The sequence below is a fragment of the Zalophus californianus genome, chromosome 4 (genome assembly GCF_009762305.2).
Source record: "Zalophus californianus isolate mZalCal1 chromosome 4, mZalCal1.pri.v2, whole genome shotgun sequence".
Taxonomy (NCBI): Eukaryota; Metazoa; Chordata; class Mammalia; order Carnivora; family Otariidae; genus Zalophus; species Zalophus californianus.
In genome coordinates this window covers 161,313,379-161,339,006 of record NC_045598.1, presented here as the reverse complement: position 1 = coordinate 161,339,006, position 25,628 = coordinate 161,313,379, and the positions used below count along the sequence as shown (strand labels likewise).

The 25,628-nt window shown below is 36.2% G+C and overlaps 1 protein-coding gene across 2 annotated transcripts in view; it reads left to right on the top strand.

Moving 5' to 3' along the window:
• The window catches only part of EIF3E (eukaryotic translation initiation factor 3 subunit E), a 47,096-nt gene extending 33,028 nt beyond the window's left edge, over positions 1-14,068 (top strand). For both annotated transcript variants that reach the window (XM_027615505.1, XM_027615495.1), the window contains 3 exons: positions 12,425-12,527; positions 12,816-12,950; positions 13,871-14,068. In XM_027615505.1, coding sequence (XP_027471306.1) covers positions 12,425-12,527; positions 12,816-12,950; positions 13,871-13,909 — 277 coding nt within the window. In that variant the 3' untranslated portion in view covers positions 13,910-14,068. The remainder of the gene's footprint in view (positions 1-12,424; positions 12,528-12,815; positions 12,951-13,870) is intronic.
• Positions 14,069-25,628: the final 11,560 nt, after the last annotated feature.

The following is a 25,628-nucleotide window of genomic DNA, read 5'->3' as shown; positions in this document are numbered from 1 at the left end:
TATAATTCAGCCTTGTGAAAGACGGATGCTAATATTTTGGTTTTTCCTTGTGGACTTTTCCCCATTTCTCATTATAGTATGGTCACTTGGGTGTTTTGTCTAGACCTTAATTATCCCTGTTATGACCCTTTTGAAAGCAAATTCTCCTTTTTATATCTTTAGTACCTAGTATACTGACTCTGTACAGTATAGGTGTTCAATAAATATTTGCTAAATGAATAAATTTCTTTTCTTTCTATTAGTGAATTTGTATTTTCATCCGTGATAATGCTTTTTCACTTTGGTGTTTGCTTCAGAGGTAGCATGAGTAAGAAAGTTTGTTCCACTTCTGACTTGTTCCCTTTATTAACTCTGGGACCTTGTATTCATTGTTTTATGTTTATGAGATTCAGTTTACCATGTTTAACAGTAAAATAAACTATTTGTCCTGTGTACTCAAGAAAGAAGTATAGTTCAAAGGAGGTAATAGAGTGGATAATGCTTCCAGAAGCTTTTATGTGACTATCATTATCTAAGAATTTTTTAAAGCTGATATCAGTGTAGTTTTTATGCTTTTCTTTGATTGCTGTAGTTCTTTGCTACCTGTAGCTTTTTGAAAGTTTTGGACAAAGTCTAAAGCATTTTCAGACTAACTAAAGTCCAGAAATCTTTTCTCTTTTCCAGTGATAGTGTTTCCCTTTTGTTTTAATTGTTTAAATGTTTTTGGCTACCTGTGGAATGTGTTCTAACTAAGGAGATTTTGAATACATATATTAATGCATTTTCTTCAAATATTAAGAAAGATTTTTAGAGTTGGAAGAAATCTTCAAGAGTTTCTAATCCAACAGTGCACAGTTACTGAATCAGCAACAATAGGACTTTTTTCTGCAGTGGTGGAGATGTTTTTATATCTACATCGTTTAGTGTAGTGGCCAGTAGTCATTTGTGGCTTTTGAGCACTTTAAATGTGGCTCAGGTTTCAAATTCTAGAACCATGGTTTTTAAATCATGTGTGTATGTTACAGCTTATTTTCAGATGTAGCATTATATATATATATGTTTGTGTTTCTGTGTAAGTCAAATCAGAGCCCCTTCATGCTGTTTAGCCTATCTCTATTCGGCTTTCCTCCTGACAGCTAAAACACTTCTGTGGAACCCTAAAACTTCTGGAAACACCGTTTTCAAAAAAAAAAAAAAAGATCCAGTACAACTCCTTTGTTTTCTACTGGTTTTGTAGCTCCTTATTTATAGCTGGGAAACTTTAGGCTCAGAGACGTTAAGCTGCTTAGGTCCTATTTAATGACAGAGCCTGGACTAATAGGTTTTGGACATTCATTGTATTGTACCTCACTATGAATTCTCTCATTTTCATTGTGCACAATTGATATTTTTAGAAATATCAGATTTAGACTAACTTGTCATTAGTCCTTTCACTAAAAGCCAGAAGATAAAGATGGAAATCATAAGTCATTGTTTAACTTTGTGTCTCAGAATCATTGTAGAGTTTGTTTTGTTTTACAAATACAGATTCCCTGAAGCCACCTCAGAGTTTTTGGGTCAGATTTTCTGAGTCTGCTCTGCTATGATGTGTAACAGCTACTATACTATACCTTCAGAGTGGTTATTCCAAAGCACATCCAGGGTTAAGAACCTGCATCAGGTTGCCAATTTTTAGGCACACATTTACAGCCTGTTAAAGTAATGGAAAGAAAAATCAGTGATTTAGTAGTTTTAGTATATAAAGAATTAAGATAGGGGCAAAGCAGAATATATAGCTTCAGGTGAAAAAAGAAATACTCATCTTAGAGCAACGAGATCTCTGTAAGGTTCATTGGCAGGGGGGAGGTTGTATCCAGTAGGACTTAGTCCAGGGTTTAGGATTTTGTTTTTGTTGTTTTCTTTGTTTTGTTGTTGTTTTGTTTTGTTTTGTTTTTGAGAGAGAGAGAGCTTGCAAGTAGAGGGGGTGGGTGGGGAGAGAGAAACAATCTTAAGCAGACTCTGTGCTGAGCACGGAGTCCTCCAACACGGGACTCGATCTCATGACCCTGAGATCATGACCTGAGCTGAAACCAAGAGTTGGACGACCAAACTATGCCAATCAGGTGCCCCAGTTTTTCATTTTTTAAAGCTGTTTTAATGGGTTAGGAATATGGCTTAAAATAATGTTAGGTATTTAAGTTGGGCTTTTATAAATACAGAAAACATCTTCATTCAGACTCCAAGGATTTGAAATCTGTGATAATGACCAATCAAGTTTAATGTTTACCTTTAAACAATAATAGAAAAAAATCATTGTTCTATAAACCAGGTTTTTAAGCTAGCTGTACAGAACTTAAAACAACAGCAACTTAGGGCGCCTGGGTGGCTCAGTTGGTTAAGCGACTGCCTTCGGCTCAGGTCGTGATCCTGGAGTCCCGGGATCGAGTCCCACATCAGGCTCCCTGCTCAACAGGGAGTCTGCTTCTCCCTCTGACCCTCTTCCCTCTCGTGCTCTCTATCTCTCATTCTCTCTCTCTCAAATAAATAAATCTTTAAAAAAAAAAAACAGCAACTTAAAAACAATAGATTTTCTGGCCTCACTGCAGACCTTCTGAATCAGGTCATGATCTTGTGGTCGTGGGTTTTGAGCCCTGTGTCAGGCTCTGCGCTGAGTGCAGAGTCTGCTTCAGATTTTCTCTCCCTCCTGGAGTGCTGTGTGCCCTTCTCAAATAAATAAAATCTTAAAGATAAATACGTACATACATACATACATACATACATGATGACTGAGCCCAACCCCTAAAAATCTGAAACATTCCCTGGGAGGAGATCTTGGTATCTATATTTTTTTAGAGTTCCTCTAAATAATTCTGATATAGGGGCGCCTGAGTGGCTCAGTTGGTTAAGCGACTGCCTTCGGCTCAGGTCATGATCCTGGAGTCCCGGGATCGAGTCCCACATCAGGCTTCCTGCTCAGCAGGGAGTCTGCTTCTCCCTCTGACCCTCTTCCCTCTCGTGCTTTCTATCTCTCATTCTCTCTCTCAAATAAATAAATAAAATCTTTAAAAAATAAATAATTCTGATATAAAAACCTCTTCTTAATTACATCTTTTATTTTGAGGTGGTTGTAGATTGACATGGAGTTGTAAGAAATAATAGAGATCCCCTTTGTTCTTCACACAGTTTCGCATTTACACAGTTCACATTTCTAATATAACATCTTGGAATAACATCTTGTAAAGTGTAGTGAAATAGCACAACCAACATGTTGATATTGATACATTCTCATTTGTTAAGCATTTCTATAATTTTGTCATTTTAAGAAAATGCAGGGGTACCTGGGTGGCTCAGTCGTTTAGCGTCTGCCTTCAGCTCAGGTCATGATGCCAGGGTCCTGGGATCCAGCCCCACATTGGGCTCCCTGCTCAGCCAGGGAGGCTGCTTCTCCCTCTCCCTCTGCCTGCCACTCCTTCTGCTTGTGCTCTCTCTCTCTGTGTCAAACAAATGAATAAAATCTTTAAAAAAAAATATGCAGAGGGCACCTGGCGGCTCAGTCGTTAAGCGTCTGCCTTCAGCTCAGGTCATGATCCCAGGGTCCTGAGATCGAGTCCCACATCGGGCTCCCTGCTCAGCAGGAAGCCTGCTTCTCCCACTCCCCCTGCTTATGTTCCCTCTCTCACTGTCTCTCTCTCTGTTGAAAAATAAAGTCTTTAAAAAAAAAAAGAATATGCAGAAACTTTTTTAAAAGGTAATGTTCAACTTTCCAGAAAGGATAAATATACTATGTATCATGATTATGATGTAATTAGTAATAGCAGTGTAACTAGTACAGGTGTTCAGAGAAGGAAATACTACGAATGTGAATGAGTGGCTCTTCTGACCTAGCACTGGTTAGAAGGTAGGAAGCACACCCTCAGAGCTTTAAGTCCAGAGGAAGAAACATACTAAATAAAGATAAAATTACAAATTATGATAGGTATTTTGAAGAAAAATATAGAGTAATTAGAATGACAGGGACATAATTTGTGTGTTGGAAAATCAGAGAAGTACTTTAGATTGAAGCTTCAGTGAACCCTGATAACTCAGTAAATGGAATATTTTTAAGCTGCAAAGTAGACTCTTTTCCACGGTATACTAATTATGACAAATTATTCCGTTCACTAGTTTGCGCTGATCTATCTTTGCCTCTAATTTAAAATTATTTGATATTCTATCTTTTTGGGGGTAAAGGGAAAGATTTGTCTCTGTCCTTTCTGTCCAACAGTGGACACATTTTAAATGCTGAAGAGATTAGTACGTATTATAAAACCAATTGTTTATTAAACAACTCTTTCTGTTTGTGATTTGGAACATTCTCAGTTGATAGGTTTCTTGACTAATGGCTATAAGCACATATGATAGTCATATCTTTATAAAACTGCATATTAAGAATGTTTTTATCAGTTTATATACAATTTTATAGATTTGTAGGATAAGTTACCAATCTGTGTACCATAAAGTATGCAACATCTGTCAAAAAAGATTACTATGGTGGGATTTAATTTAGTATCGCTGAATAGTTAATCAGATATGGTGTGTGTCTGAAATTTAAAAGCTGTTCTAGAATAATTCTTGGACCAGTTTTCAGTTGTAGATAAAACAAAGTATGGAAGTAATATTTTGAATGTGTGTGATAAACATGTTGGAGCATACATTTATATAATTTTCCTTTAGTTTGGCTTTTCACAAAAGAAGGTATTTGCCAACTACTCTTGCATTTCTTTAAGTTATGAAGTCATTCTACTTTGCTTATTTTATTAAGTAACATTTTAGATCTTAATATTTTTCTTAAAGTTCTTATTACTACAAAGCAATTTATATTCATAATTATACTTCCTGATATTAAAGAGAAATATAGAAAGGTGCATTTCCAGATGGAGATAAGATAGTTTCAAAAGCCTTTTTGTATTTCTGTGCTAACTATAAAGTAATATGTGGCACATCTCAGACATGTTGCGGGTTTGGTTCCAGGCAACTGCAATAAAGTGAATATCACAATAAAATTAGTCAAACGAATTTTTTGGTTTCCTAGTGCATATATAAGTTGTGTTTATACTGTAGTCTTTTAAGTGTGCAGTATAGTATTTTGTCAAAAAAACCCAATGTACATACCTTAATTAAAAAATACTTCATTACTGAAAAATGCTAACCATTATCTGAGCTTTCAGTGAGTCATAATCTTTTTGCTGGTGGGAGGGTCTTGCTTCGATTTTAATGGCTACTGACTGATGGGGGGGGCCACCGAAGATTGGGGTTGCTGTGATGGTTTCTTAGGACAGCAGTGAAGTTTTCCACATCTATTGGCTCCTCCTTTCACAAATGATTTCTCTGTAGCATGTGATGCTATTTGATAGCATTTTACACAGTAGAACTTCTTTAAAAATTGGGAGTCCATTCTCTCACACTGGCCCCTACTTTTTATCAACTAAGTTTATGGAATATTCTAAATCCTTTGTTGTCATTTCCAGTAATCTTTACCAAGAGTAGATTCCATCTCAAAAAACCACTTTCTTTGCTTATCCATAGGAAGTAACTCCTCATTTGTTAAAATTTTATCACGAGATTGCAGCTATTCAGTCCCATCTTTAGGCTCCACTTCTCATTCTAGTCTCTTCCTATTTCCACCACATCTGCAGTTACTTCCTCCACTGAAGTCTTGAACCTTTTAAAGTCATCTATAAGGCTTGGAATTAACTTCTTCCAAACTCCTGTTAATATTGCTATTTTGACCTCTTTCCATGAATCACAAATGTTCTTTTTTTTAAGTTTCATTTTATTTGAGAAAGAGAGCACAAGAGGGAGTAGGGTCAGAGGGAGAAGCAGACTCCCCACTGAGCTGGGAGCCGGACGCGGAACTCAGTCCCGGGACTCCGGGATCATAACCCAAGCCAAAAGCAGTTGCTTAACCAATTGAGCCATCCAGGTGCCCCTAGAATCACAAATGTTCTTAATGGCATCTTAGTGGAGAATCCTTCTTTGAAGATTTACAATTTACTTTGCCCAGATCCATCAGAAGAATCACTATCTATGGCAGCTATAGCCCTAGGGAATGTATTTCTTAAGTATTAAGACTTGAAATTACTCCTTGACCCATGGACTGCAGAATGGATGATGTGTTAGCAGGGACAAAACCAATGTTAATCTCATTGTATATCTCCATCAGAGCTCTTGGGTGACCAGGTGTATTGTCAATGAGCAATAATATTTTGGAAAGGAATCTTTTTTTTCCTTAGCAGATCTCAACTTAAAATATTCAGTAAACTATTTTGTAAACATATGTGCTATCATACAGGCAGAGGAGATTTGGCATAATTGTTAAGGGCCCTAGGGTGGTGCCTGGGTGGCTCAGTCATTAAGCGTCTGCCTTTGGCTCAGGTCATGATCCCAGGACCTCCTGGGATCAAGCCCCGCATTGGGCTCCCTGCTCAGCGGGAAGCCTGCTTCTCCCTCTTCCACTCCCCCTGCTTGTGTTCCCTCTCTCTGTGTCTATCTCTCTGACAAAAAATAAATAAAATCTTAAAAAAAGGGGGGGCTGAGGATTTTTGGAATGGTAAATGAACATTGGTTTCAACTTAAAGTCACCAGCTGCATTAGCACCTAATATGAGAGTCATTCTGTCCTTTGAGGCTTTGAATCCAGGGATTGACTTCTTTCTAGCTATGAAAGTCTAGGTGGCATCTTCCAATATAAGCTATTTGCTCTGCCTTGAAAATCTGTTGTTTGATGTAATCACCTTCATTAATTATCTTAGCTAGATATTCTGGGTAACTCATTGCAGCTTCTACATTAGCAGCTTCATCTTGGGTTAAACTTCATTAACCTCTACTAGCTTCAGACTTTTCTTCTGTAGCTTTCTTACCTCTCTGAGCCTTCAAAGAATTGACAAGAGTTAGGACCTTGCTTTGGATTAGGTTTTGGCTTTAGGGAATGTTGTGCCTATTTTGTTTTTGTTTTTTTTTTTTTTTAAAGATTTGATTTATTTATTTGAGAGAGAGAGAATGAGAGAGAGAGAGCACGAGAGGGAAGAGGGTCAGAGGGAGAAGCAGACTCCTTGCTGAGCAGGGAGCCCGATGCAGGACTCGATCCCGGGACTCCAGGATCATGACCTGAGCCAAAGGCAGTCGCTTAACCAACTGAGCCACCCAGGCTCCCTGTTGTGCCTATTTTGATCTTTTTTCCAGACCACTGAAAATTTCTGCCTATCAGCAGTAAGGCAGTGTTGGCTTCTTATCATTCATGTATTCACTTGAAAAATTATCTTTTCCCCCATTAATTTGAAATGTTACCCATATCACATTTTATTTTATTTCTTTTTAAGATTTTATTTATTTGTCACAGAGAGAGAGAGAGTACAAGCAGGAGGAGCGGCAGACAGAAGGAGAAGCGGGCTCTCTGCTGAGCAGGGAGCCCAATGCAGGACTCGATCCCAGGATGCTGGAATCATGACCTGAGCCAAAGGCAGACGCTTAACCCCCTGAGCCACCCAGGCATCCCTATTTCTTGTCTTTTTGATAATAGCCATTCTAGTATGTGTGAGATGATATCTCACTGTAGTTTTGAATTTGCATTTCCCTAATGATTAGTGATGTTGAGCATCTTTTCATGTACTTGTTAGCTGTCCATATGTCTTCTTTAGAAAAATGCCTGTTCCGATCCTTTGCCCATTTTTCAGTTGAATTATTTAGGGGATTTTGCTCTTCAGTTGTAAGAGTTCCTTATATATTTTGGATATTAACCTCTTAGCTCTAATCATTTGCAATACCTTCTCCCATTTGGTGATAGCTTGCCCTTTCATTTTGTAGATGGGTTCTTTTGCTATGCAGACTTTTTAGTTTGATATAGTCCCACTTGTTTATTTTTGCTTCTGTCATCTTTACTTTTGGTGTCAGATCCAAAAAATCATTGCCAAAATTGATGTCAGGGAGCTTACCACCTGTGTGTTCTTATAGGTGTTTATGGTTTCAAGTCTTATGTTCAAGTCTTTAATCAGTCTTTAATCCATTTTGAGTTAATTTATGGTATAAGATTTTGGCCCAATTTCAGTCATTTGCATGTGGCTGTCCAGTTTCGCCGGCACCATTTATTGAAGAATATGTAATCAAAGAATATACAATTCCCCATTGTATATTCTTGGCTCCTTTGTTGTAAATTAATTCAACATATATGCATGGGTTTATTTCTGGGCTTTCTATTGTGTTCCATTTGTCTATTTTTATCAATACTATACTGTTTTTGGGCGCCTGGGTGGCTCAGTTGGTTAAGCGACTGCCTTCGGCTCAGGTCATGATCCTGGAGTCCCGGGATCGAGTCCCGCATCGGGCTCCCTGCTCAGCAGGGAGTCTGCTTCTGCCTCTGACCCTCTTCTCTCTCGTGCTCTCTCTCTCTCTCTCTCTCTATCTCATTCTCTCTCTCAAATAAATAAATAAAATCTTAAAAAAAAATACTATACTGTTTTGATTAGTATAGCTTTGTAATATAATTTAAAATCAGGATGTGGGGCGCCTGGGTGGCTCAGTTGGTTAAGCGACTGCCTTCGGCTCAGGTCATGATCCTGGAGTCCCGGGATCGAGTCCCGCGTCGGGCTCCCTGCTCGGCGGGGAGTCTGCTTCTCCCTCGGATCCTCCCCCATCTCATGCTCTCTCTCAAATAAATAAATAAAATCTTTAAAAAAAAAAAATAAAAATAAAAATAAAATCAGGATGTGTGATACCTTCACCTTTGTTCTTCTTGCTCAAGATTGCTTTGATTGTTTAGGGTCTTTTGTGGTTCCATATATATTTCTTATTTAACATACTCAATATGTTGTTGCATCACTTGAGAAAGAAGTGCTCATCAACTTAAAGATATGTATAAGGGATATTTACACAAAATAGTTAAATGTCTGCTTTAAGCTGCCGGTAGACAAGGTTGAGATTTTCTATACAGTCTGAATAATCAGGAAATTATTTTTGTGCTTAAGATCTTGATCAAATTAGATATTTTTCTTAGAAATTCTGCATTTTAACACATTTTGTCTTTTAGTTTATTGATTAACTGAATTATTTTAAATAAGACAAGCATTGTATAGGATAGCTTAAGCCAACTTTTTGTTTTTTAAGCTTTAATAAGATTTATATTTTTATTCTTAAATCTTTACTATTTTTGCATAAAATCAGTAGACTGTAAGAGAATTGTCAATTTTGAGGATTTCTGTCATTTAATTTCATTTATTCTGTATATTTTCCTGTTATTTAAAAGAAACTGGACTGTTGCCACATTCTTTAATTCACTCTCAGAATGATTGGTAGCCTAGATAACCTGAGATGCCATCAGTAATTTACTAATACTTCTTGGACCTTATTTCAGGTTTTGCTTTGACCTGATTTAATACATAAAGGATCAACAAGTACAATGTGAAGCAGTAAATCCCCAAAGTAGGATTATGGGTCAGAGCTTGCAGATATTTATGGGTCTTGATGCATGTTGCCGTATTGCCCCAGCCATGTAGGAAAATGAGACAGAATATGGTTGTAAAGAAAGAAAGGATGAAGACTTCTACGTGGAGTTATTATGCAGAATAGACTTTTCTCTCTTTTATGCTAAAATCTGACCTTAAATATTTCCTTAAATAATATGTCCCCAAGCCTCCAGACTAGAACTAGTAAACTCCTTTGCATCTCACATAGCTTCTTCTACTTTTTCATCTTTACACTTAGAATAGTTTATATATTTTGGGAATGAAGTGATTGTCCTCTACTCCCCACCCCCCAGCTTAAACTTTATAAAAGTGGGGAATAGACTGTATTTTGTCATTAGCATCTTAACAGTTCATATTTTGTTGAATGAATGGCAAGGAAGGAAGATAATTAGTTTGGTTTGGCTGGCATGTGGTACTCATGGGGGAGAATAATGAGAGGTTCGAAAATGAGGTTGTAGCTAAATTGTAGAGAACCATGAATGAGAAATTTAGAAGTTTGGATTTTATTGTTTTGGTAGAAGGGCTTTGTTAAAGTTTTGAAAGGAATTTGGGCATAAACTGGTTAGTTGGCAATTATGTAAAATAGATTAAGGAGAGACTAGAGAGGTAGATTAGTTAAAAAACTGGGAAATAGTAATGGAGCCTGGACTGGGGGAGTTGACCAATTAAGAAATCATACAGGAAATATTTATTAATTGCCTCCTCTAAACTGAGCATTGTGCTAATTGCTGGATAGATAGCAGTGAACAAAAAAGCTATGGTGCACACTCTTTGGTTATATATACAGTGTATTATGAAAGCAAATATTCAACAGAAAAAACTACAGCTATTATGACTACTCCAAAGAAAATAGAGGGGCTATGAAAGTATCAAACAGATATGTTACAGTTTGCAGAGGTGTCTTGGAAGGCTTATGAGGGTACTGATTTAGCTGAGACTCATGTAACAGCTAGCTAAATGAAGAAGAAGGTGGATGAGCTTTTTAAGCAGAAGACACAATATATGCAAAGGCCCTGAAGTGATTAAAAATCTGGCATGTTTAATGAACAGAGAGGTTTAGTAGGGCTGGTGGAGAGGAGTCGTCCATGTAAGCGTAGAATGGTTAGATAAGAGGCAGTGGTTAAAGAGAATTCCAGGTCTTCTCAGTTGTATATGGCAGCAAGAAGAGGAATCCAACAGATAACCTGGGCTTCAAGACTGAATGTTTCATTAAAATTTTATTTAAACAGCCCTCATAAATAGGTTTTATATTATAATTAAAAAACATGTTTATAATACCAACTCCATATAATTTGTAGCTTACTGGGAATAATTTTTCTGCTCTTTAAAACAAAATATAGTGATCTTAAACATTGGAGTTTTAATATATTTAGTACAGTTTCTTTTGTGCTTTTCAGAATAAAATGCTTTTGGCCTCACTTTAAAGAGTTGTGTTTTGGGGTATGCAGGAGACACACAAAAGATAAATTGCTATAGGACGTGATAAAATAATGAGTATATTTTGGGGCGCCTGGGTGGCTCAGATGGTTAAGCGTCTGCCTTCGGCTCAGGTCATGATCCCAGGGTCCTGGGATCGAGTCCTGCATCGGGCTCCCTGCTAGGCGGGGAGCCTGCTTCTCCCTCTGCCTCTGCCTCTCTCTCTCTGACTCTCATGAATAAATAAAGAGAACAGTGATAAAGAGAATAAAATGAAATCCATGAAACTGAAATAATAGTCATGGATTAATTGTTCTTTATTTTAGCTCAGAAAGTGTGCTTAGAACAAAATAGATTGCAAAAACACAGAGAACAAAATTGTGACACACAAATCCAGGGCGTTTTATGGTTGAGTTGGTTCATATTCATCATCAAGATGTTTTTAACTCCAGGCATATTTTAAGGATAAATTTTAAATGATTATGTTTTTGTAGATTTAGTTTATAGTTATTTTATTGATGACCTAACTTAATTTTTACATTTTGAATGAAATTCTATTAACTCTTTTTCAGTAAATATATAAAATAGGAATAGCACAGATATTATTCTCATAAGGAATTACATAATTATGTGATTGCCAGTGTCTTGACTATGTTTTAAAACCGGGAAGGCTATCAGATCAGGAATTTTAGTTTATAATATTCTAAGGAAAGATTCTATTATTGGTATTCTAGTTCTCTTCATCAAACGAGTGATAACATTAGAGGGCCTGGCAAATGTATAATGTCTTCAGTGAAGAGAGGTGAAAAGAGAACAGTTAATGTTTAAACACCCTTATGTGCATACATGTATACTGTATACTCTTAAATACTGTCCATGCAAACTCTTCCATCAGCTGGGTGATGTATTTACGTACTACCAAGGGGTGCTTTTGTTAGTTCCAATTAAGCAAGCCCTGTAACACCTCTTTTTCAACCCAGTCATCTCTCTTGCTCCTTTCCCTCTCTCCCTCTCTCTCATTCTGTGTATATGTGTGTCTTTCTCTTTCCTCGGAAATTCAGTGGCCACTTAGGTTATATAATGTGCAATTCCCAGAGTGCCCTCAGAGTTTACAACACAAACGTGCACACTAATGCTAAGGTTTGGTTATTTCATTATATTATACTTATCACTGATGTTCCTTGTAATAGATTTAATTTGTGTAATCATTATGCATCATAAAACCTTTTTCTCCCTTAGATTGTTATTAATTGAGCACCTGCTAAGTGTAAGGTACTATTCTAGAGGCCAGAGGTTTCTGTAAATGTGAAATGTTCCCTCTCCTCTGTTACTGGTTGGTGAAATGGGATAGGTCATGCACATGTGGTACAAGGTAATAGCACAAATATGAACAGTGCAGTTACTGAGTCATAGTATTTAAAGAAGGTATTTTTTATCCATAAATACCATATCCATAAATATCTGAAAGTCTCTGTGCAGAGTGTGGTTCAAAGATTGTGTGTATGAAACTAAGTGTTTAGACTTCATTAACATTGTTTTTACTTTTTTCATTAGCATGTTGGCAGACAAACTGAACATGACTCCAGAAGAAGCTGAAAGGTGGATTGTAAATTTGATTAGAAATGCAAGGCTGGATGCCAAGATTGATTCCAAATTAGTGAGTATTAAATTAGTTATGCTATATCTGTAAATTGCTGACTACTTTAATACTTTTTTGAGAACTTTTCACTAGGACATTTTATTCTATTCTGTTAATAATTTTTGCTTTGTGTTGAAGCTACAGCAGCCACCTATTGTTTGTTGTTGCTGGGTGAATATTGTCATCTCTGTACAGTGCATGATAGTGTGTGCAACAGTCATGTAGTGTTGTGATGTCATGCTCATGACCTACCTGGGAAACCCAGTTGTAATATTACAGGATCAATTTCCCTCGGTCTCATTTTAGGGTCATGTGGTTATGGGTAACAATGCAGTTTCACCTTATCAGCAAGTGATTGAAAAGACGAAAAGCCTTTCGTTTAGAAGCCAGATGTTGGCCATGAATATTGAGAAGAAACTTAATCAGAATAGTAGGTCAGAGGTAAGAACCACACATTTTCTATTTTGTCTGGAATTTAGCAATAATGTAACGTAATTATTACTGGACTTCATTTGAGAACATACTAATATATTGGTTATATCTGATTTTGTATTTCTAACTGGGGGTACAAACTTTTTTTAAAAATATATTACTAAACTGAGAAGAATTTTTCTTAGATATATGTGTTAAGGAAACTGAAAAAATTGTGTTCTTTTTAAATCTGAAGAAATACTTCTATAAAAATGTTGGTCTTATTATCTATTAGTGTTGATCTTTAAAAACTGTGTCAAAAAAATATATCCCCCCTTTTGGTAGAGATTGTGCATATTAGATATTAAAGGAACTTGAATGGCCTTGTAATTTTGGAATCCCAAACAAGCTTTAATGCTTTTTAGCCATTATGATTATGTGTAACTGGAGGATAGGAAGTTTTTATTTTTAGGAAGCACAGCTGCTTCCTAAAATAGATGTGCATTCAGAGACCTCATGTGATTGAAGTTTTAGCAAAAGGTTTGTGTCCTTTGAATAGTTCTTCAATTTTAAGAGAGAGGAAGAATTGGGAAATTATGTTTATGCCTTTTCCAACCAAGTCAGAATAACTCAACCTAAAACAACTTTTATATAATGTTCTTTTCTGTATGCTTGAGGATCAATTTGTATTGACTTTTGTTGCAGTATTGGTGATACTGTCATTGTTAAACTTTATAATTGGTCAAAAACTGGTTTAGATGGTATTCTGATGTGTGTTTTTTTGTTCCAAGTGGCACAATTGACATGTAGAAATACGGAGGTTGTTAAAATCTTTGAGAGTGGTTTGGGTTGGAGTACTAAAAGGAAATGCTAGTATCACTTTTTTCTAAGTTAACTTTTTCAGAAAGTACTTTCTTCTCACCTTGTCCATCTCTCTTTGTATGTTTTAGGCTCCTAACTGGGCAACTCAGGACTCTGGCTTCTACTGAAGAACTGTATAAAGACAAGATGAAAAAACTATAAAATAAAGATGAAATAATAAAACCATTATATAAAGGGTGACCTACATTTTAGGAACAATTAACATATTGAGTATAAATTTTGGGGAATTTGAATAAAATTGGCTGTGTTTCATTTTATCTTGTGAATTTCCTCGTATATCCAAGTGTGTTTTTTTAACTTTTCATTTTGGAATAGTAGATTCACAGGAAGTTGCAAAAATAGTAGAGAGAGGTGTCATGAACTAGTTTACCCTAGTTTTTCCATCTATGTTACTATAATACATTATCACAACCAGGATATAGACATGGGGACAATGTATGCAAATACCTCTGTGCCATTTTATCAGTTGTGTAGATTTGTGTAGCCTTCAGTACAGTCAAGATAAGAAACTCTTTTTTTCTCCTTTATGCTACATGAAGGTCATGTGCTCATATACTGTCACTCTGTGAACATCACTACTACCTGAACAATAGACATTTTTATGGGGCAAATTATTTTTCCTGTTACTATACTTCTGCACTAGTAGGTTGGTTCAGTAGTAAATATGTGAGACCTTTTGTTCAGGGGAAAAAAAAGATAAAGAACTATCATCATTATGAACTTCTCCCTTGTGCTCCTCCCTCCGTGGTCATACCTACCTCTACCAGCTTTAAATCCTGGCAACCACTAATCTGTCCTCCATCTCTATAATTTGTCATCAGTAGAATATTCTAGAAATGGAATTATACAACATGACTTTTTGAGTTTAACTTTTTCTACTCATTATAAAGCCCTTGAGATCTATCCAAGTTCTTATATATATCAGTAGTTTTTTCCCATTTATTGCTAAGTCTTATTCCATGGTGTTGATGTACCACATTGTTTAACCATGTACCTTTAAGGATATGGTTATTTCCAGTTTGGGGCTACTACAAATAAAGCTGCTGTTTCTTAACTTTTTAAAGTGGCTCCTTGTCACTCACTGGGCAGCTACAGAGACTAAAAAGGAGTATAAGCTGAATTTTATAAATGACTTCTTGAATATTGCACACACGCATGCACACACGCACATGGTTTACTGGATACCCAAGATCTTTAAATATATAAAGCTCTGGTTGGGTCTCCTTTACACAGAAGTGGTTTGATTTTCACTTTGGTTGTTGAACTAAAACCTAGTCAGACAACAGACATTTCTGTTTCTGCACTCAAAAGACTGGTGCAAGGGTGGGAGATACATGCATATTGGGTTTTTATTTGGCATCTGATCAGGTCACCTTCAACCTGCAGTTAAGTTTAGAGAATATAGGCCAGATTTGGTCCATGTACTGTGGTTTCAGATCCCTGGATTATGGTATTGGTTCTTCTAAACAAGCCCAAAGGTGCTGAAGTAAAGGGAGGGTTGCTGGTTAGGGTAAGCCAAATGCTAATTTTTTATTCAACACTCTCTAGCCAGTGTTGTGAAAATGCCAACTTTAAAGGGTCATCTGTAGTACAAAATGGTCAAGGTTCATAGAGGAAGTACCGAAAAGGGGCATATCAGTAACTAGATCAGAACAGGTCCATCTTACCTTGAGTGCAAGAGCTAATTCCATGAATCAGAAGTACAGATCTATAAGAAATAATTAAACAAAACTAGATAAAATTACCTGTTACTCAAGCTATACAGAAATGGGAAGTATGTTAAGCTGTCTGTTTCCCTACCCACCAGTGATCCAAAGGCAAAAAGTTCTTAGAGGCATCGTTAATGACTTTTTATCTTAAAACTATTGTTCAACCAAACCACATTAATGGCAAGGATTTCTAGGTGATTACATGGCAGTTAAAAGCAAATCTAACAGTTATTTAATGTGCTTTAATGGACCAGTAAAAAAAAAAAAAACCCAAGGAGGAAAGATAGGAAGCTAATATGCATTTACTGTGTGTCAGGCATTTTCACATTTATGTATCTAGAGAATTTTAAGAAGGAAAACTAACATTTGAGTGCCTCATTTTGCCTGGAAACACTGAAATTTGGGTGTTAATATTTGCATATTATTGATGAAGAAACAGATGGTTACTCTAGGTCCTACCTACTAAACGTTAAAGCGATGAATTGAAAACCGGCTTTTTCAATTATATCACACTGCTCCTTCTTCCAACATTATTGCCTTAAATTTACAAAGGGTTAAGTGGTATATGGTTAGTAGGTTGTAAAGGAGGATCTTGATCCACAAAACTATTCAAGTCTCTTGGCACCATTATCTTCAAATTAGAGTAAAAGATGCTCTGTTTTTTTCTACCAGTATAATCATTGGATACTAGTGACCCCACCAAAAAAAAAAAATCTATTTGGACAAAACCTTGATGAACATCTCTTTGATTTTTTTCTATTTATGGTTTGCTCCCTCAAGGTTATCCATTATATGAATAATTAATGTTCACTTTTCCTACCACTTTTTACTTTTCACATATTGCTGCCCTTTGAACTTGAAAGATGATGCCACTATAGATTACTAGTATCAATCAGAAAAAAAAACTATAATGGCTATTTTTACACATTATCTACACTTGTTCATCATTAAAATGCATTTTTGAAATTTGCATAAAAACAAATTACCTGGTTCTGGGTTTAGTCATAAGTTTTGATAACAGGTAAACTGCCCCAGTAAGATGTTGAGCACAGATTATGTAGTGATTAATTTTCTTTTTTGTGCTCTTTTATTTGTTTCCATTCAATAAATGGACCCCCCATGTGTCAGCAACATTTACAGGCACTGGGAACACAGTGAAGTACAAGAGTTCACGAGGCTTACATTAAGTAAATAGTTTCTTGTATTTTTTAAAAAGTTTCTATGCATTCACAAGCACGTCTTTATGCTTTTTAAAATATAAAATATAAAAAAATACAAAAAAGTTGAAAGAAAAACCAATGATCATTTACCCAGTATTCCTACTTGCTACTCACCTTAAGAAATACAACGGTCCTAGTAACTTTAACAAGCTTGTGGGCATACTGTATTTTCCTCTTTGCCCTTGAGAAGCAACCACTACCATGACTTTTGTGTTAATAATTCCTTCACTTTTCTGTCTGGTTTTATGGACACGTGTACTTAACATGTTTTTGACGTGTATTTAATTGAAATCACACTTAGTAATCTTGCTTGCTTTTCCCAACACTGAGATTCATCGATGTTGATATATTCCTGTTGGTGTATTCAGCTGTAGTTGATTCTTTTTCACTGCTTTGTGGTATTTTGTTGTCTGAATATACCATATGTAATTCAACCAAATATTGGTGAACATATGGTGTTTCCACGCCTCGTTTATCTAGTAGAGTTTTTGGAACCAGTCTCACAATTGTTTCTATTAACTGGTGAGTTAAATCCATTTCCTTTTATTATGATTACTAACCTATATGGGTTTATTTCTACCATCTCATTACAAGCTTTCTGTCCCACTTTGGCGTTTCTTTTACCGCACCCCCTATTTCTTGCCTTCTTATGCTTTGATTTTACTATCTTCTGGTTGAGCAACTAAATGTTCTATTTCTATTTAGTGATCATCCTAGAAATCTTAACGTGTTTTTTTAACTTAATGTCCTAAAATTAATATCCCTGCCCCTCTCTAACAATATAAGGAAAACTTTTACTGCAGTGATCTTCCTCCCCAGTTATTTGTGTCCATTCTGTTCTTTTTATTGTAACTTCATAAGTTAGGCATTATTTTATACAATAATGCCTTTTTTCTTATTCATTCCTCTTGTAATGAGACTTTCCTCAGGTCATTTTTAGGATCTCCTTTTCATTAGTGTTCTGAAGTTTCACTATGATGTTTCTAAGTGAATTTTATTTATACTGATTGGGATTCATTGATCTTCTGATTCTGAAAATGGCTTTTGTCTTGCATTAGTTCTGGAAAGTTATCTCTTTGGATAATTCTTCCTGGTTCATCAGGTTTTTGTTTGTTTTTGAGTTCCCCCCAAAACCTCCCTCTCTTTCATACTTTGGATCTCTGCCACCTGTGCTGCATTACATTTTGCATAATTTCCTCAGTTCTTTCTTCTAGTTTGTTAATGATCTCGTCAACTGTATCTAATTTGCTCTTAAGTTTCCATGGAATTTCTTATTTCAGTGATTTATTTCATCTTTGGAAGTTTCTTATTCTTTTACCATTTTTCAGTGCCAAATTATATTCTTTGAATTTATCTTATATTCTGTGTTTTGAATCCATCTACTACTGTCCCACCATTCTTACCCAGGCTAGCATCCATCCCTTAATGAATACAATATTTTCTTTTTTTTTTTTTAAGATTTTATTTATTTATTTGACAGAGAGAGACACAGTGAGAGAGGAACACAAGCAGGGGGAGCGGGAGAGGGAGAAGCAGGCTTCCTGCAGAGCAGGGAGCCCGATGCGGGGGGCTCGATCCCAGGACCCCGGGCTCATGACCTGAGCCTAAGGCAGACGCTTAACAACTGAGCCACCCAGGTGCCCCAGAATACAATATTTTCTGACTTACTCTCCCTATAACTATCCCTGACCCCCTATTCCCACCTGTTTTCCATATTATAGAGTTAGAATAATCTTTTCAAGTTTAAATCTGATCATTTTTCTCCCCTGATTAAAAAAATCCTTCAGTGGCTCCCTATTGTTTCTAGCCTAAAGACTGAATCCTTAATATGGCTCTCATTATCTGCTATCTTCTTGCTGTGTCAGCCTCATTTTATGTCACTCTCAAGCCCCACTGGCCTTTTCTCAGTCCCTTAAAACAGTAGCTTCAAACTATTTTGACTGCCACAGAGTAAGAAAAATATTTTACATCATGACCCAATGCTAAAAAAATAAATACATATATTTGACTGATGGAAGTTTTATAAAACAATACCTACCCTTAGTAAATGTGATATCTAATTTTTTTATTATTCTATGTAATAGTTATTATGTCCCATAAATTGATTTCATAATCCCCCAGTTGGTATCCACATTTGAAAAATACTGCTCTAAAGAGCAGCAGTCCTTCCTATACCTTGATTTTTGCAGTGTTGTTCCCTCTGCCGAGAAATGAACATTCTCTCTCTCCAACCCCTACTTCCCATGCACACATGTACTTCTAGTTTGTATTTTATTTATCCCCCAGAACATAACTCAAATATCAAGGAAAACTTGACATTTCCTCTCTGTAGGAAAATTTTTCTTACCCCTAGATTAGTCTAGATATAGTCTTGTTTTATTTACTCCACGTGTAGTTGCACTTATTACCTTATTAATTTTATAATTAGTTGATTAATAGACTGTCATTTTCGGGGCATCTGGGTGGCTCAGTTGGTTGGGCGACTGCCTTCGGCTCGGGTCATGATCCTGGAGTCCCGGGATCGAGTCCCGCATCGGGCTCCCTGCTCAGCGGGGAGTCTGCTTCTCCCTCTGACCCTCTTCCCTCTCGTGCTCTCTGTCTCTCATTCTCTCTCTCAAATAAATAAATAAAATCTTAAAAAAATCCTTTATTAAAAAAATAGACTGTCATTTTCATTTGTTTATGGATGATAACTTATTACTGAATCCCTAATGCCTGGCTCATATTAGGCCCTTGATAAATTATTGAATAAATGGAACGAATGAATGAATGAATCCTGTTTGGAATGGTATAATGGGGAAAAAAAGTTGAAGAAAAATATATAAATGTACCTATCCCAAAACCCTGATTTCATGCTGTTATTATCAGGTGGTCTTGAACAAAATCATGTATTTCTTATTCTCTGATTTCCTAACCTAATGGCAATATTAGCTGCTTTGTATGCCTGGTTATTGGAGATAAGAAACAAAAAGACTGCCACATCCCCTTTTTTCATGAATATACAGTTGATGTCTTAGACACACAAACATAATACTATATGGTAAGTCCTATTGGATGTGAAAACACTTAGACTTATGAAGTATTGCTGTAAGATACTTTTTTAATGGTTAAGGTCAATTGAAGACTTGCAAAAATCATCATTAGCTACAATTTATGAAATGTTTCAAAACTTCATCTTTCCCTTGGCCTTGGCCCTTTCTTGGTAATGATGGAAGTAAAAAGAGAGACAGATATACTAATGATCTCAGATGTTTTCCTTCCTCTCTACTTCCCCGTGGTCAGGAAAATAGCTGGACAGCATACAAAACTGTTGACTTTCAAATTTACAATATTGTGAACTCAGGTTTGCCAGCCTTCTGTAGATCCTCACATATGACCACTGTTTTCTTTTCCAGCTGGTGGATGTGTGGACAAAGGATACAGGTATCTTCAAATACCATCAAGTATCCCAAAGAGGTCACTTGGAAAGTAAATCTTTCTGGTTCTAGTGCCACTGCTAACACAGGAGCAATTGAAAACCCAAATCAGATTCACCTCCACAGTAAAAAGGTCAGAAGTGAAATACTGAGCAGTAAAGACCATCAGTAAGAAAAGTTATTAAGGCCAGGGCCAAAATATCTGCTAGAGTGAAATGTTTAAAATTTTCAATGAGGCTTTAATTAGATTCTTAGAAAATAGCCTGCTTTTAAACTGTTTTGTATGTTTCCATGCATAATTTACTCCCATGCTTTTTAAATTCCCTTAGAGATCAAGCCATCGTCTGGAAAAGTGTTAACTTTCTGGAGAGGTAGCACAAACACTGTTATGCTTTGTTAATTTTTCATCTCATGTATTTAATAAACTGTTTGACTCTTAAAATCTGCAAGAAATAACATTAATCTAAGGCATCTCCTATTTTGGTTCTGAAACTCTGACTTTTGTGCTGACTTCCATTTAGTCTGATGGGATTGGGAGAACAATGCCAGATTGATTCATTTGTTTTTAAGTGTTGTGAGGACAATTGAGGGGTAAGGAGAAGTTGCTCTTTTGAAGTGGGAAACAGCATGGGCACTTAGGCACAACTCCAGGTGAATAAGCTAAGTGTGTGTATACATGTGAGTCTGATTGCTTAAAGGTATACATCTGAGATTCCATGTTGATCAGCACTAGAACCCAGGTGTTGGAAGCCAGAGGCATAGCTTATTCAGAGTGGCATGGAGAAAAAATTGGATCACAGAAAGTCCTATTTAATCAGGCCTTCAAACCTGGCAGCTCTCCTAGGAGAATAGAATGCTATTGGATTACATTTATTTGTGGCCATTTCTTCTTGCCTTCTCTATTGCCCTTTAAGCACAGTAGCCATGCTATATGTTCATCTTTGTACTCCCCAAACAGTAGGCATGATAATAGATACTGTAGAGATTTACTCCTTCACTAACCATTCATCTGGGTACACAGGTAATATTTGGGAAATAGAAAGCAGCAGCCTAGTAGAGGGGGCATTGCTGTGAGTCTCTCTGGTTGCTGTCCTTAGGGAGTATGCAAATTTTCACTTGATTTTAAAGACAAATGGTCTGCATAGAGAGGAAGCACGTGATTAGCTTTGTGTCTTTGTTCAGTTAGCTAATCAGGCCAGAGCTGTTGGTCCATCTGTCCATAAGCCAGTTAGTGTTTCTCCATTCTTAGCCACAGATTGCACCTTGAACCTTTGCCAGCTATTTCCTAAGTACATGCCATTGGATGTGAGGAGACCTGAAAAGAGTGCAGATAGATCAGCTTAAAACCATCACAGCCTTTAAAAACAAAACAAACAAAGCATAAAGCATGAATCCTATAATGGTAGATCAGAAGTTTTATCTCGGTATATTCAAAGGTCAATACTTTGCTGCCATATGTGCAGGTATCAGTGTAAACACTACATGATAGGAACAAAACTTAAGAAGCTGTGACAAACAAGTATTAGAACTTTATTTATCAATTTTATTTAAAAAATTAAATTTCTGCTGACAAGTTAGTGTAACTAGTCCTAGAAAATATCGGGTGGAGTGTGGATTGTCTCATTGATTCAGAAATCGTCCAGAGCTCTACACAACCAGTATGCCTTATGTTTTAAGAGATGACATGATTAGAAAACATTCTTGGTTATTTAGTAAGAACTCCCTTGTCATGGGACTTGGGGCCTGAGATCTGTAGGTCTCAAATGAGGTTTCACCAACAATCAATAAAAATGCCTCATTTTTGCTTCATATTTTCACCTTTACTTAACAATCATGCACATTCTTTCCAGTGAGTCTCAAGACAACCATGTAAGTTGAACATTATTCTTCAGGTTTACCATTTGATCATCTGGTAAACTTTTCTTATATGATATGAGTGACTTACAGAACTCTGGGAAGAATAATTGACTATAAAGTAAAAACAAAAAAAGTATAATCCCATACTGACAAAATTATCACTTTTATAAGATGCTGCATTCTCTTATCAGAAAATAGAATGAACATTTAAGTGAAACATCACTCATCAAAGTTAAAAAAAATTACTGAAATGGTTTGCTCTCTTCTAGAGCATTCAAGGGGAAAAAAAGGGGGAAAGAACTCTCTTTGGCATCTCTGGATATTTGAATAGACAACAAGGAAGAACTGTAGCTTTTTTTTTTTTTTAAGCTAAATTATCCTAAGAACACTCTGCTCTAACATAGGAATGCCAGTGGAATAAGAGATGGTAACACAAGATGCACCAGGAGACTCGAGGTTTTGTGTGTTTGAAACTTATATTCTACTATAATGACTAAATTGTAGAGAAGCAAAGCTAATGTGTGTGTGTGTGTGTTTAAATTTGCCCAATGTTTTTTTGGTTCTGTCTTCTAGGAGCAGAAAAGCTTCTTTTGTTTTTTGTTTGTTTGCTTGTTTGTTTTTAAAAGGTCGCTCCAATTTTATAAAACAGTATAAGACAAGGAAAATTAAAAAGTTATACTACATTAGAACAATATATTTGCTCAAAATAGAAATGCCAAAGGCTCATAAAGGTATACAGTGTTTTGCAGTGTTTTCTTTCACATAATTTATGGAGATGGGTAGGACTTTTTTTGTCTTTTAACTTTTAATTTCACTATAAACAAAAGTGAAGTAAATACAATGATTGTTATCAACTGAATAATAGATGAAATCTCAGTATTTAAAAGGATATAGATCTCTTCTTATAAACTTGCTTTTGATTTTAATTCAAGAATAATTATGCTGGATTCTTATGTATGACTGGACAAAAAAAACATGTGGTTGTGTGTTTTGGCGTATGTTCTTCCAGCTTTTTCAGTGATAGTCATGATAACCAACAAAGGAAATTTAGATTGGAAGTCCTTTTTCTGTACCAGATTCTAATCATCACCCTAAGAATAATTCCAACACCTATTGGTTACTTTTACTTGAAGACCTTACATCTATATACATGTCAATGACTTTAAATGGTAGAGAATAGGGACATGGAATTCAGAGGAATAAGCTTTTAGAATAGATACCTACCTGCACAATACCATGCTCTTTTCCAGCCCCACTGCTGTTACCGAAAAAGATTTGGGTAAGTCATAATGAAATAAATTGAAATATAATGTTTTTATAACAGATATTTTTTCCATCATTCATGTTTATAGCTTTCCCCTGAGAGCAGAATTAAATTTATAAACCATAGCTTTAACATATATCATTACTATAAAGCAAAAGAATGTGCATGCGCATGCGCTCACACATGGAGAAAAGTCTAGATTTTAGTATCAAATAGAGATGTGAGTGTTATGCAATCAACAAAACACTGTTGTGCAATAATTAAAGAATTTTTAAACTGAAGATTAAATTGGAATGTTGTTATAAACATAAGGGAAATGGCCAACATTTTTCTTTGTATCAAAAGAAAACTCATTTCTAAAAATAAGCACCCTCTTTGTGATGACCCTTTAAAATACTTTTAAGTGATTCCATTCACAGATGAGCTTTCGGGTCTGTAGCACTTTGCTGTAAGTGGTTTGCTCTTTGATCCTGTAGCCTTTAATCAGGTGTGTATCTAGAAGAAGAAAGCATTGGCATAGGAATATCACCAGCCAGACCGACTCTCCACATCTCTCTGAAAGTGAACATGGCATGACTGTCCATAAGCCAGTTAGTGAAACACGCCGCTGGGTCCTGAAAGGTTTCCTTTGGTTTAAGAATTCATGAAGATACTGGTTAAAGCTATTCCCCATTGCTAAACTTTATTTTATCAAACTGAGGCAAACATGGACCTTTCTAAAGTTACCAAACTTAAAGAATCACCTTGATGGGAAAAAAAAAAAGGAAAGTGTTTTTTGTTTTTGTTTTTTTTTTTATCTTTTCGTGTTTCATTTTACTTTCCCAGAAATCAGATTTAAGTAAAAGGAATGTCAGCTAGTTTTTTAAATGTTGTTATTGACCTTTAGGGTTCAACTCCTTTACAATGTGAAATTGATTTAGTGTAATGGAAATATTCCAATTTTCTTTGCTTAGAGTGTCTTGGATATTACCTCAGAAATGCAAAAACCAAAGAATTACTATCTACTCTTTTTATTCACCTCCCGTCCCCACTCAAATCCATACTTCTTATCACTACTGATTCTGTCATTTAGACACCAGACCATCATATTTCTTCCCTGTCCTTTCGCTGCCCTAATCTGAACAGTTGCTCCCTTAATAATAACTTTCTGGTTAAGAACTAGGTTTGAGGGGCACCTCGGTGGCTCAGTCGTTAAGCATCTGCCTTTGGCTCGGGTTATGGTCCCAGGGTCCTGGGATCGAGCCCCACGTCGGGCTCTCTGCTCGGCAGGAAGCCTGCTTCTCCCTCTCCCACTCCCCCTGCTTGTGTTCCCTCTCTCCCTGTGCCTCTCTCTGTCAAATAAATAAAATCTTTAAAAAAAAAAAAAAAAGAACTAAGTTTGAATCCTTTGCCAGTTAATAAATTTGCATGGCCTCAGGCAAGTTACTTAACCTCTCTAAAGATTGTTTCTAGTGCCTGTTTTGTAGGTTTATGGGATTAAATGAAACAATTCCTGCGAAACTGTTAAGGCACTCCGTGCATGTTAGCTACCACTCCTCTCTTGGCCTTCCCTTTCCTTACGCTCCCTTGCCTGCTCTCCCCATCCTCCTTTCTTCTTCTCCCCTACCTCCCTCTGCCTTTCTTCCTCCTCCTCTTTGAGTGAGGGCTTAGCACAGGGTTAGCACTCAACAAAATGGTAGTCTTCATTGTTGTTGTTGTCTCCAGGAATCAAGCCCTCATTATTTCTCCCCCTGGAAAACTGAATTTAGTTAACTGACCCTCATGTCCTATTGATTTATGCCCTTCACAGTAAAGTTCTGTGTCCTTCATTCGAATTTGTGAAAGTATAATTTTTAAATGAAATCATGCATTTAGGATTAGAAAGTGAAATATTACAAAAACCACTGTTAATAACTATTATGTTTTTGCTTTCTGATTGTATTCTTTCTTTGTTATTGATGCTTCCTATAGTTACTGTCCTCATATAGACTTGTTTTAAAGATTTTAAAATTACTTTGAGAACATATATAAACTGTTTTACTTAAAAAGACTTTACTATGTGCCAGGCACTGTGACTTAAGTGCTTTCATACAATATCCTATTTAATTCTCAGTAACCTATGAGATGTTTACTATTATTACCATCTATTTTAAAGAGAAGGACTCAAACAGAAATATGCTCAAGGTCATACAGTTATCAATAGTAGAGAAGGATCTGAACCTAGATAGCCTGATTCCAAAGCCTATACTCCTAAACACTAGTCTATACTGCCCACCCTGCTTCTAGGACTAATTAAATAATTTAGTAAAGTGTGTCCTTAACTTGGAATTTTCTGAGTACTTGAGTTAAAATGAAGAACAGTTTCTGGAAATTCAACTTTT